The sequence below is a fragment of the Scleropages formosus genome, chromosome 5, assembly GCF_900964775.1.
Source record: "Scleropages formosus chromosome 5, fSclFor1.1, whole genome shotgun sequence".
NCBI lineage: Eukaryota > Metazoa > Chordata > Actinopteri > Osteoglossiformes > Osteoglossidae > Scleropages > Scleropages formosus.
Window position 1 is genome coordinate 13,044,888 of NC_041810.1, and position 12,440 is coordinate 13,057,327.

Below are 12,440 nucleotides of genomic sequence, written 5' to 3' on the forward strand. Positions count from 1 at the left end.
ACTCCACCTTAACAGTAGTTTTTAAGTGGAAAAAAGTGCAATCTTTAGCAGATGGCCAAATAATCACAGAGTGATGCTACACTGTAACATGGTAAACAGAGCTCAGGCTCAGACGCTGAAGAGTAAACGTTAACCGTTAATTACTGGACGAACACCGTTAAACAAGTGCTATTGGCTATACTGCTGGACATCTGGTAAAACCCGCAAAACAGGTTCAACCACTGAACCAGCTCTCATAAATGTTTAACTCATTTACTTCTTTTGTAAAACGCAAGAAAAACGGAAACGGATGCAGCTCAGACCACTGGAAAGCTATCCATCCAGTAAACATGAAAACACCCCACTTAGCCAAACGGAATAATTATTACTTTCATAGCATTCTGGAGATTTCAGGGTTTGTTTACTTTGCAAATACGACAAAACCCCGTTCGCAGCCTCAAGGGTTTACAGTTAAATCACAAAATTACGCCGACCGGCATCGTCTGGGTTTAGCGACCGATGCTCTACTACGATGTGGCAACCTCATAAAAACCTACTGCATTCATTCCTTCGAGTATCTGACACGTTCCTCCAAAGTCGCTTAGTGTTAAGCTATTTACGACACTTTAAAGAGCTGAGCAATATTTTCCTGGAGAAATTGGGGATGGTTTCAAGTTCTAGACAGTAGCTCTAACCACTACGCCACCTGCTGCCACTTTAGAGGATTTATTTTTTAAACCTGGCTGACAATGAGCTAGAAGAGGTCAGTGCTTGCAGTATTATTGGTAAGTAATGGATTAAAGCTGTGCACGGTGGCACGTAAGGGAAACCATCCCAGTCAGCTCAAGAGATGTTTCCACCAGTCTTCTCAGGGGCCCTTCGCTTCCGCGGACCCTCTTACCACACTATTGCTGCAAGGTTTACTGTGTTTGTGCAGCAGCGTCCCGCCTGTCACCATACCTCACCTCAAGAGTTAACAGCAGGATCATTTCAGCGCTCACATTAATGTTTAACATTCAATATCTCTTCACGGCAGAAGGTCGCTCTTGGTGCAACAGGTGATACCTTGTTAAAACGTGTAATACAGGCTGGGTTCGCGCGCGCGCGCAGACACACACACACACGCCCGCGCGCACACAGCCCTCGTGCGCCGGTTACCTGATCCTGCAGTAAGAAACTGTGTCACACTTTCCTTCTCTATCAGTTATCTTTAACTCTTCCCCTTCACACGTGTGTCCGTAGGCAAAGTTTAAAAACTGTCTTTTCAGCACCCCGCACTGATCCCGTTAATAAATATCCGTCCGTGTCCAAGCAAGTAACTAAAACACGTTTATTTACTCGGAGATGAAACGGGAACGTGAGGAACAACAGAGGTAACCGGTACCGGGACCGCAGCCCGATCTCACACAGACGATGATCGACCGATACAAACTCACTTTAAAACTGTGTCCAAATCACAACAGTGTTAATTAGCTTCGACTGCAGTCAAGCCCGGGCCTTTCACTGCTGTATTCTACCGTGGTAAAAAAAAGTTTGGCTCAAAGTACTCTACTCACCAGCTGCTTCTCACCCGTCCGCCGAACACACAGCTCACATGGAGAAAAGCTGTAAGCTATCGATCTCGCATCCGCTAGTGCCGCCGCTCGCGGGTCCGAGAGTGCGCGCGCTGTGCGGCGAGCGCGTGGCGCCAGTCAGTGTATGCGTAGGGGAACGCGCGTGAGCTCAGCGGGTCCCCCGCGACGGACTGCGCGCGCGGGAAGGCGCCATGTTGCCGTTCCTGCGTTTCTTTCCTTACTCCTGAGTAGAGGAGGGTGGAGGAGTCCCAGTCCGCGGGTCAGAGGAGGGCCGAGGGGGCGGGGCGGAGAGCGCGGGACGGGCCACGCGACGTCTCTGAGCCTGGGGCGCCCCCTGTCGTTCATTCCAAGACACAAACACAAACGCGGGCGCTTGTCGTCTTGGCAACAGATGGACGCGTCCAACGGTGCACTGAAACATCTGTTTCCGGCTGTCATTAGGGGTCTCCTGAAAAGTGACGCGATGTCAACGACAGGGCTCACACTACTTCAAAGTACATGTAAAGTTTCATTTAATTTGATATTCGACTCGTGCTATTTGTGCCCACAAACATTTCACAGGTAGCGTGTCTACTCAGGATCAGCATAAGCCTTCAGAGAGCCACATGATGGGCTGTTGCAGCTAAAATGGATTAGTGGCAAAATAATAAAAGTAGGGACCTCCTGACAACCCCTAAGTGTACCATTAGAACAACGTGGACTCAAAGGATATTCACTGAAATTGAGATTCTTACCTGTCAAGATCAAGAGTTTACTGTCATGTGTACAGTAAACAGTTCGTTACACCATACAATGAAATTCTTACTCTGCGAATCCTCTCGGCAGCCTATGACATAAATTATAAGGACATAAGGAAAGAAAACACAAGGCGTAAATCACAAATTTACAAAATTACTATTAGTGCAAAAATTCAAGAAATGAGGTTATATGCATATATAAAGTGTGCAGTGTGCAATGCAAACATGTGCAAAGTCCTGCAGAGGTAGGTTGGGTCTGTTCGCACTTTAAAGGGGGTGTGTATTTGTGTGCGCAAGTTATGCGGAGGTAGTCTGTGGTCTCTGATGTTATTGGCATTGTGGATGTGTATGTGTGCGTAGGAGGGATGGGGGGTAGTTGACACCACTCAGGCTCGGAGGGTAACGCGTGTCTGCCGCGATGGGTGGAGAGGCAGCGGACGGGTGTCGTTCACAAGCCCGACAGCCTGTGGGTAAAAACCGTTTTTCAGCATTGAAGTTCTGGCTTTAACGCTCCTGTAGCGTCTGCCTGATGGTAAGGGTGCGAAAAGGCTGTGCTGGGGATGACTATTGTCCTTGATGATGTTAGTGGTTCTACTGATGGTTTTGGCCTGGTGGAGGCTCTCCAGTGATGGTAAGGATGTTCCAGAGATGGTTTGAGCAGCTTTCACCACTTGCTGTAGTGCCTTACGATCCTATACTGTGCAGCTTCCAAACCACACTGTGATAGAGCTGGTGAGGACGCTCTCGATTGCACACCTATAGAAGCTTCTGAGGATTCGGCTTGGCGTGCCAAATTTCCTCAGCCTTCTCAAGAAATGCAGACGCTGACGTGATTTCTTGACCACATGTGTCGTGAGACCAGGTGAGATCTTCAGTAATGTGAACACCCAGGAATCTGAAGCTGCTCACTCTCTCCACCACTGTCTCACCAATATGCAGTGATGAGTGTTGCTCCCTCCTTCTCCGTGGATCTATTATCAACTCCTTTGTTTTGTTGACATTGAGGGAGAGATTGTTGTCGTGGCACCACTCTAAGTTAGACACTTCTCTCCTGTATGCCGACTCATCGCCTCCCTTTATCAGTCCAATGACTGTCGTGTCATCAGCAAATTTGATTCTTGGCGGCCACACAATCATGAGGGAAGAGGGCGTAGAGCATGGGGCTCGGCACGCAGCCCTGCGGAATTCCTGTGTTTATGGTTATTCACCTGGATGTGTGGTTCCCCATTCTAACGGACTGGGGTCTTCCCGTTAGAAAGTCCAGAACCCAGTTGCAGAGGGTGGGTGGCACACCGAGATTGTGAAGCTTGTTGATGAGCTTTGAAGGTATCACTGTGTTGAATGTTGAGCTGTAGTCAATAAACAGCATTCGAACATAGCTGTCCTTGTTTTACAGGTGGGTGAGGACAGTGTGTATTGTTGTGCTGATGGCATCCTCTGTGGATCTGTTCCGTCTGTATGCGAACTGGAGAGGGTCCAGAGTGATGGTCTGGATGTACCTCATGGCGATTCTTTCAAAGCACTTCATTACTATTGGAGTCAGTGCAATGAGTCATTGAGGAAGGATGCTGTATTGTTTTTTGGCAGCGTCAGCCCCTGCCAGGTAGTTTAGTGCTCCTCCCACTACACCAGATCTTTCATGAGGTGTTCCACAGGGCTCAGTGCTGGGCTGCTTCTCAATCTGTACCACTTCCTTTGGCTCTCCCATTGTCTCTGACACCTGCTTTCACCTCTGCTAAGTGCATAGCTCTTCCTCTGTCCCCTAACACAGGTATTTACTCTCATATTGCAGATGATGACCTGCAACTTTATTAGGTGCGTCTAGCCAGAACCAGGTGGGACTGCCTCTAGAACAGCACAAATTCAGAGACAAGGCATGACACATTTCAGGGGATTCTTGATTAGATATCTTCATAGATTGTGTATTTTTTGTCACAGAGTCATTCTGCTTAGAGCCCCATCTCATTGTCAGAGTCATTCTGCTTAGAGCCCCATCTCATCCCAAAGGAGCTTTATTAGCTTTTGAAGCTGGTACTGTGCACATAACTTTACTAAAGTCACTTGTCAAGTTCGTGGAACCATCCAGAGATTTACGCCTTGTTGTAAAATAGCTTATTCTCCTGTGAGAAGAACCACTTAGAAAAAGGATAAATTGAACATGAAGGGATACACCTAGTCAGCAACAATATCCAGTAGAACATCTTCTTGTTCAGCACTCACACATTAAGCCAGTATGGCTCCTGTAGATCACCTACTTCAGAATTAAACAAGTGTATCTCATTTTTACTGTCGTGGATATCCTGTTAGTTTTCACAAGTCTTGTCATTCTCTGGTCTCTTCATTAACAAGGTGTTTTCTTTCACAGAAGTGCAGCCAAATGGGTTTTTGTTCATGTCACCAGAAGAGTGGCCATTCTTCAGATGCTGGAAGCAGTACAATGTTCAAAATCAGCTCACGTGTCGATTATTCATTCGAACAGTAAGTGGATTGCTCGATCAAGCCTGCATGCTTATATATGCCACCGTGACTAACTGTAGAGGAGGGCTGTACATGTTATGGCCAGATGTACCTAATAAAGCAGCTGCTCAGTATACACCTCAACCTTTCTCAAGACGTTTTACTGTTGTTGCATCTATTGTGATCTCTCCATCACATGTCAACTTGCTCATAATGTCTTGCCGAGACATGTACAGAATCCACCTGCATGCACACTTCCCCATTCAGCTCCTGCTCCAGGATATGGTGGCACCTCAACTACAGCAACTCCATGTGTGAATCTCTATTCCCTGTCAATCATCTTCAACTGAAAAAATGTAATAAAACCAAAATCGAAACTCATTTGCAAAGTTTATTTAGTACACAAGTCTTTGAGACTGCAGAACAAGATTAGATTATGAAGAGAAGCTGTCCAATTGCCATGGTGCTTTCAGGTTTTAAAAACTGACTTTACAAAAACTAAAAAAAAAAAAAAAAATAAAAAAAAAAAATAAAAAAAGGGCAGAAAGCTGTTAATGAACACATTTGTCCACACTGGGCCCCCCCCTTTCACTCTTCTCAAGGTCCTAAAAATTCTTCCATGGGAGAAAATGTGACCAGCTTTGGGAAGCTAAAGCGCTCTGTGCTGTAATGAGAGGGACTCTCCAGGGCATCTAGGTCCAAAGAGAACACTTTATCACCAGCCTTCCAACCCTCAGCTCCTGGACTGCCCTCTTTGCAACTCTGGGGCTGTGGTGACCCTGGGCACTTGGCCCTGCAGCCAAGGAAGGATGAGCTGTTGGAAGCTTCCTGGATTGCTCGAAGCTTGGTATTGACAGGCTGTGGCTCTAGGCTGCTGGGCAGGAGCTTTGGAAGGGAGAAATCCTCTTCCTCTGGTAGCCCTTCGCTGCAGCTCAAGAAGCTGTTGCTATCCAAGGACTCAGGCATGGTTTCTTGGTCAATCCCAAACTGGATGACATCACTCTCACTCTGGCTGTATGAGGCATCCATGTTGCCAGAATGCCAGGACACGGTGGAATAAAGGGAGTCAAAGCCATGCTGGAGTGGAAGGGTGTCCACATGCACGGCTGAAGCTTCAGGCAGCTTAGGTGGTGCTCCCTCCTCAGCCAGCATGGATTCAGCTGAAATGGGGGTGTTCTCGTCAGCCTCTGAAAATGGCATAGAAAGACGTGCCTTCTCTGCTTCACCTTCCTCCACTGCTCGCCTCCAGGATCTCTTCACCTCTGAGACTGGGAAGACGGTCAGATTAGTTATAACCAAACCACATGTTTTCAGTTTATGATGCCCAAAAGATCACATTATTCATTCACAATACCCTTCAAGCAAGCAGGATGGAAGGCTATCACGCTTAGAGGTCCCAAGATCAGCATCCCAAAGAGAGAAGCAACTCACTGAGGCTCTCTGGTGTTCGCGGCAACTGCTTCCTGGCAGAGAAGGGGTCAGGGAGGGTTTGGAGCAGCTCTTCCAGTTCCTGCTGCCTGCAGCTGCTGTTGGTGGTGACTGCTTCAGCAAACTGAAGGTGTACATAGAAATGACAACCATGATCCCAAACCCACCATGAAGAGGAAACCTGTTATACAGTGCTTAAGGACCTAGACCTGTGAATGTTGCTGGTTCAGGTTCCAGGAAGTGTCCTCAACAATAAAAAGCTTCTGTGAAACACCCAGCAAATATGAATAATGGGGGAGGAAGGGTGGGGAGTGTCCTACATAAGATTAATAAAAGCAAATTTAAAAAAAAAAAAAAAAAACCCACAACACATGGTCATATTTCCCTTGCATTGTCTGCTCCGTACCTGTCCGTAGCGGTTTCCCTCAATCCGCTGCGGTCATCAGAAAGCAGGGATGCTATAGGAAGGGTCAGTGATGGACAGAGCACTGCTCTGAACTGTCCAAGTATCACCCCTCCCTAGGCCTTATGGAACCAGGGGCCTCATTGCTTTGTCAGAATTGCTGGGAATGAAAGGTCTCCTCTGCTCAGATGAACGTGAGTGTCATCTGCCTGAGTGCCATTTATTTCATAAGTTTTTCCTATGAATTAATATAGCACTGCAAAGACATTTTTTTTTTTTTTTAACATCACTCAAATGACAAAAAGGATGTCCACACTAACAATCCAGGCAGATGGGACAGTCCTACTAGCAGTGAAATATGCTTCAAAAAATATGTCCTTAGCATACCTGGTCTGCCAGGTTATCGCATTCCCGATCCAGTATTGTAGCCTTTTTCTTGGTGGCAGTCATCTTTGGGCAGGTGTCTCTTGTATCAGTACACCTCAGAATGCTGGCCTGAGAGATGGTGGCAAGTTTAACAAGTTTCAGAGCAGAAAGTTTGAGTTTAGGGAAAATCATTATCTAATCATGGAATCTAACTAGCAACCTGTATAGCTTTACAAACTATAGGTGGTAGATGTTAAAGTTTGGTACTCAGTCTATCTACAAACAGAAGCAAAAAGGAATTGAATAAGCCTACCTGCAGAGGGTTTGGTAAAGGAGCTTTCTGATGCATGGATCTCACAGCAGCACTGCAAGGGGTCAAAGGCCTCAATGGCTCTGTAGTTAAAGTCTTGACCAACTGCACTGGAGGACAGCTAAAACTGTGGGGGGGGACCAATTACAGAGCATAATTAACATGCAGGTTCCTCACAATTGTCCACTGACCTTGGCCAAAGCACAGCAGAGCTCAGGAGAACCTGGCCCAAAAAACACCCTGCCTGGTGGGGGAATGTACCTCTCAGGGTCTTCATCTTTTTCATCTTCTTTCTCCAGAGAATCTGGATGCCTGTCAAAAGGATCTTCAGAAAGTTCAGCTATCATAAGTGATAATAAATAAAAAAAAAAAAAAAAAAAAAAAAAAAAAAAAAAAAAAAAATTAAGGAGACTATGAAAAAAACATTTTGTATTTATGCATCTCACTCTGTCACTCAGGAAAAAATGCAAATAAACTAAACAAACATCACTTGCCAGGCAGCTTGGCTGGATATTGCGAAAAGATGCTAGAATTGGCCTCAGTTGCTGGTTCAAAGGACAAAGGAGCCATTGGGGACAGGAATTCCAAAGCCTGTGAGCACAAGGATCATGAGAAACCCCAAACTGTCTCAGGATAATGTTTCACCTTTACCAACAACACTCACAGGGTCATTGTTAAGGAACGAAGTTAGAGGCATTTGCTTTAGACAGTCAGCCCACTTCTTATCCCAGGTGGTCTCCATTCCACGAATTGATCCCTTTACTTCAGGAATGTGTTCCTTGGTTATTTCCCTCCTGCAAGGAGGGACCACATTACAAATCCTACCAAGATACAGACATTACCCACACAAGACATGAATCCAAATATAGATGCATTTAGCCACAGGACGAAACATTTTACACCCAAGGCAATAAAGGGGTAAGTAGAAGGGAGGCAAAAACCATCCTCCATAGAACCTAGACCCATAGCTTACCCTATTAGGCTGAGGGCCACCAGGCTGCGATTCAGAAGCTGGGTCTGCTCCTCCAAGTGGCGCAAGTCGAACTCTGGTGCAAGGCCTCCCTTCAACACCAGGTGCCGTTCCTGCTGCAGGATGTGTAGCGAGTCACGGAGAAGCTCGAGGAGGCGCAGGGCATCGATTTGACCAGCTTCATACACATTTCCCATATCTGACTGAGACATGAAGAGACAGGGAAACTCAGTGACTTGCAGGCAGTACATGTAGACATTATTAAACTAGAGGGACTGAAATTTATAATAAAAACAAAAAAAACCCATACATGACTGGGACTCATGGTGAATCATTAAACACCACAGCTGCAATAAGATGACCAGTTTAAATCTGTTTAACATTACAGATGTGACTTTTTAAGAACAGTTAAATGCAATGTCTTACTCAAGTCTATTTAAGGAGTGTAGGAGATAAAACAAGATTGACCTCGCCCTTTACCTCCATTCTCTCCAGCAACACCCGGGGGATTTTAATACTGTAATCCGTCCCATCCAGGACATACTGATCTACATTTCCTTTGATCACACAGTCCACAACCCTCCTCTCCTCCTCCAAGGCTGACAGCATTTTGTCAACATCTGCCCAAAGAGATCTCACCTGTGAACAGATTACATTTAAAAAATGGTCCACTGAAGGTCAAGATGGCAAATTCTAAAACTGAAATAACATTGATAAAGTTGCAGTAAAGTTGTGTATTATTTGTGATAAAGCATGTGGAAACAAACCTTTTGAACCTTCTGCATTACAGAATTTTGTTCCTGTTGTACATCTGTTTCATGATGCCTAAAAGATGGACAAGGTCTGAAAGATTAGTGCAAGACTTGTTACTGTCTACAGGTTGTCACATGACTATAAATGTAAAAGGCGAAAACATACTTGAGTAAGTTGTCATATTTGGCTTCTTCAGTTCGCAAATCTCGTATACGTTTCACAAGAGTCCTAATGTGGGGGACACAAACAATTTCATTCTGATTTTCAAACATTAGAAATGTTGAACACATCACCTTCCCTTCCCAGCAGATATTTGTTTCTCCACCTGCCATCAGGTATTTACAAGAACTTGTTCCTTACTACTGTGTCACACTGGAACACCTTTACCATCTGCTGCTCTCCCAAAGCTCCCATATGCAAACTACTCACTGCACTCTGTGCTGGTATTCATGGAGGACACGATCCTGCTCTATAGCGGCCTGCAGAAACCTGTTCGTCACCACCTGGAACCTTTTCAGCGCCATCTCCACTGAGTGAGCTTTGGCTGCTGCTGCTTCTGGGACCCACGAACCATCTGATCCCAGAGTAGAACAGAGAAAAAGGACCGTTTGAGGCATAGCCAAATATTACTTTTCTTTTCCAGCCAGTTTTGAAGTTGTTACTAGAGCTCCTTTTAGTTTAATACGGATGAAAAGCCCTGCTCAAACACTCAACGCAGCACTCAGTTCATTAAAATGCCCAAGTGATCTCCAGACTGATGACATTCTTGCAGAGTAAATACACCTGTAGAGAATGACTTCATCTCCTCCACCATGACATGCTTGGCCAAGTGAAGCATTAGGTTGATGAATTTTGGCCCTCCCGGTGACAGGAGCAAGGAAGGCATCACTTTGAGAAAATCACTACCATACCCAACCTGTGGAAAAGGAACACATTTGACAACATGCCATTAAACCAGGGTCAAATGACATGTGGATTGCACATTTAATTTGTGAAAATTTAGTTGAGTTCTATGTGATCAAGAGCCTCACTGCTATTTCCTGAAGCCAAGCCAAAGTAACTTTCCGAAATTCCGCATCTGCTTTGCGATCCAAAACTGGATAGCAATGTCTGTGGGTTTAAAAAAGAAAAACATGAAAAGCATAAACAGGGTTGCTAAGGAGAAGTGACCTTTACAACAGACCAGAACAACCCAAGGCCTCACCTGAACACCTCACGTGCACGAGTCGGATTAAGTTTCTTCAATAAGAAGTAGGTGACAACATTGAAAGCATTCTTGTTTGGCTTGTCAAACATGTTTCTACAATGAAAGGAGAAAGAAAGCATTAAGGACCATGAGATCAACTCATAAGACATACAAAAACATTCAAATCTCACCATACAGCATAGACACCAGGGCAGACAGACATATCTGCAGTTCATACAGATACTTTGTCACGCAAAAGTGTCTTCAAAAGAAACTGAAAATATAGTCCTGAAGCAATACATATTTCAATATATTCAGCTCCTTGGCCAGATATTATAGTTCTTCATTTAACAGACGTTTTTTCAAACTGGCAAACAGTGATTAGTACTTTAACACCTGAGTGTCCAAAGCGACACGTAGAAACAGTAGAAAATCCCTACAATCATCACCCTCAGCACAGGGAGCAATGTTGTATGTAACAAATTTTCATTCACTGAGGGCAACTCAGAATCACCAGTTCACCTGAAACACTTTTCACACAGCTCTCACGACACACTGCTGTCAGTGACAGGTATTTTCGACAGAATCCCACTAGTCAGTTTTCCAACACAGTATATAAAGAAAAAGTCGAAGTGGAAGAAGACTGCGAAGGGAGGACACTCACACGCCGAAGGTGGTGTGCCGAGCCATGGCTCTGCCGCCGCCGGACGAAGACACCGCGGCTTCGGGTTCAAAGCCCAGACACAGCAGGGCCCACCAAAAATGCTTGGCGTTCGCTTTCTGGAGCTCAGACATTACACGGTTAGTTGTAAAACACGTATTTCATAAAATGGTTGTTTTTAAAGTTGCAGACGGCTGCTCGGTGTCGATACCACCAGCTTGCGCTAGCATTAGCCTAGCTAGGCTAGCATCAGCTGACACGCCCGACCGCGAACAACATCGTTCGAGTCAGAACAAAAGTTAAGTTCTCAGAAAACTTCAGTGCAGTTCACTCCAAAACAAACGACCATTGTTCACCTTGTAAAACAACAATTCATCCACATATGACAAAAACGTACGCGATACTCCCCCAGAGCCAACAGCTAACTGGTCATCGTAACGCCGCCTTTCCATAGCGGGCGGAAAAAACCGCCAACTCTTTCAAGGCGACTCCGCGAACCGGAAATGATGCTGCACACTAACAAACTGCTTCCGTTAGCGTGTGTGCGCGTTATGTCCGTCGCAAAAATACTGCCGATGTAAACTCTGCAGAACGTTTATTTTAAATATAAGTTGTTTTGACAGTACCTTTTTTTTTTTTTTTTTTTACATTGACTCATCCAACACACTTTAAAATGTGGGGTACCTGGTAGTGTAGTGGTTAGAGCTGCTGCCTTTGGATCCAAAGGTTGCAGGTTTGAGCCCCACCTCTGGCTGTGGTACTCTTGAGCAATCAATCATGTACTTACCCAAAATTGCTCCAGTAAAATTACCCAGCTGTATAAATGGGTAAATTACCTTAGCATTTTAAGTCTACTTAACTACATAGTATCCGTTGTAAGTCACTTTGGACAAAAAGCATCTGCCCAGTGTGTAAATGTTCAAAGTGACATGCTGAGCAGTATCTACCCAACACCTTTATTGAAGGAGGATTTATGTGAGCCCCTCTACAAGCAGAGCAGTATAATGTGGACTAAGGACCATTTACAATCACCAATTCAGCAGCATAATTGAGTGATGTATTAAACATAGTTGGGCACATTTAAATTTTGTGCCTGTAGAAATTCCTCTTAATGTGCTGTGGAAAAAAAATTAGGCTTAAAACCACCTGTAGGCATTTTTAATCTCACACTAAGATAATTTTGCTGAGTATAGATGTCATTTCACTTTTAGTAGACACTTGAGAAGTGACTTCCAAAGGATACTATGTAGTGTCATCAGCCCACATGCCTTACCAAGGGGACTTCCACTGCTACATACACTTTGCAAAGGGTCACTCATACTGCAGGAGAAAACCTACACAGATGGAGAGAACATGCCAACTCCAGACTGAGCAGGGACCAAACCTGCATCCCCTCACAACACAGGTGCTGTGAGCCAGCAGCACTACTTGCTGTGCCACAAGGCTGCCAAGTTGTGGTGCCATCACTTCTCACCTCTTCCAACATTTGTGTGATATTTACATGATGCAGAAAAAAAATGGAGCTGCTATATTGGTGACTAACATCTGCTTGCAAAAGCACTGCCAACAACTGGCAAAGGGGAAAAAAAAAAATTTTAGCCTAAACTCTGGAAGAA

The 12,440-nt window shown here is 45.0% G+C and overlaps 2 protein-coding genes and 1 non-coding gene across 5 annotated transcripts in view; all 3 read right to left on the reverse strand.

The window, feature by feature from the left end:
• The window catches only part of LOC108938785 (DENN domain-containing protein 4C-like), a 36,367-nt gene extending 34,001 nt beyond the window's left edge, over positions 1-2,366 (reverse strand). For both annotated transcript variants that reach the window (XM_018759691.2, XM_018759688.2), the window contains exons 1-2: positions 2,288-2,366; positions 1,536-2,001 (exon numbers count right to left, since the gene is read on the reverse strand). The gene's annotated coding sequence lies outside the window, so the exon portion shown is untranslated. The remainder of the gene's footprint in view (positions 1-1,535; positions 2,002-2,287) is intronic.
• Positions 2,367-5,294: 2,928 nt separating this feature from the next.
• On the reverse strand, positions 5,295-11,310 carry haus6 (HAUS augmin-like complex, subunit 6). Of its 2 annotated transcripts, XM_018759572.2 has the most exons (16): positions 10,828-11,310; positions 10,182-10,277; positions 10,009-10,087; positions 9,761-9,893; positions 9,407-9,551; positions 9,143-9,205; positions 8,992-9,049; positions 8,705-8,863; positions 8,228-8,427; positions 7,919-8,048; positions 7,749-7,845; positions 7,516-7,594; positions 7,258-7,381; positions 6,966-7,073; positions 6,179-6,299; positions 5,295-6,015 (listed from the first exon to the last, which is right to left on the reverse strand). In XM_018759572.2, the coding sequence occupies exons 1-16, from the start codon at positions 10,956-10,958 to the stop codon at positions 5,345-5,347; spliced, it is 2,394 nt and encodes a 797-aa protein (XP_018615088.2). In that variant the 5' UTR covers positions 10,959-11,310; the 3' UTR covers positions 5,295-5,344. The 2 variants fall into 2 exon arrangements, with proteins under 2 accessions (XP_018615088.2, XP_018615089.2); XM_018759573.2 differs by lacking the exon at positions 8,705-8,863.
• LOC114910633 (small Cajal body-specific RNA 8) lies at positions 6,565-6,695 on the reverse strand. Its single transcript, XR_003797741.1, has one exon.
• Positions 11,311-12,440: the final 1,130 nt, after the last annotated feature.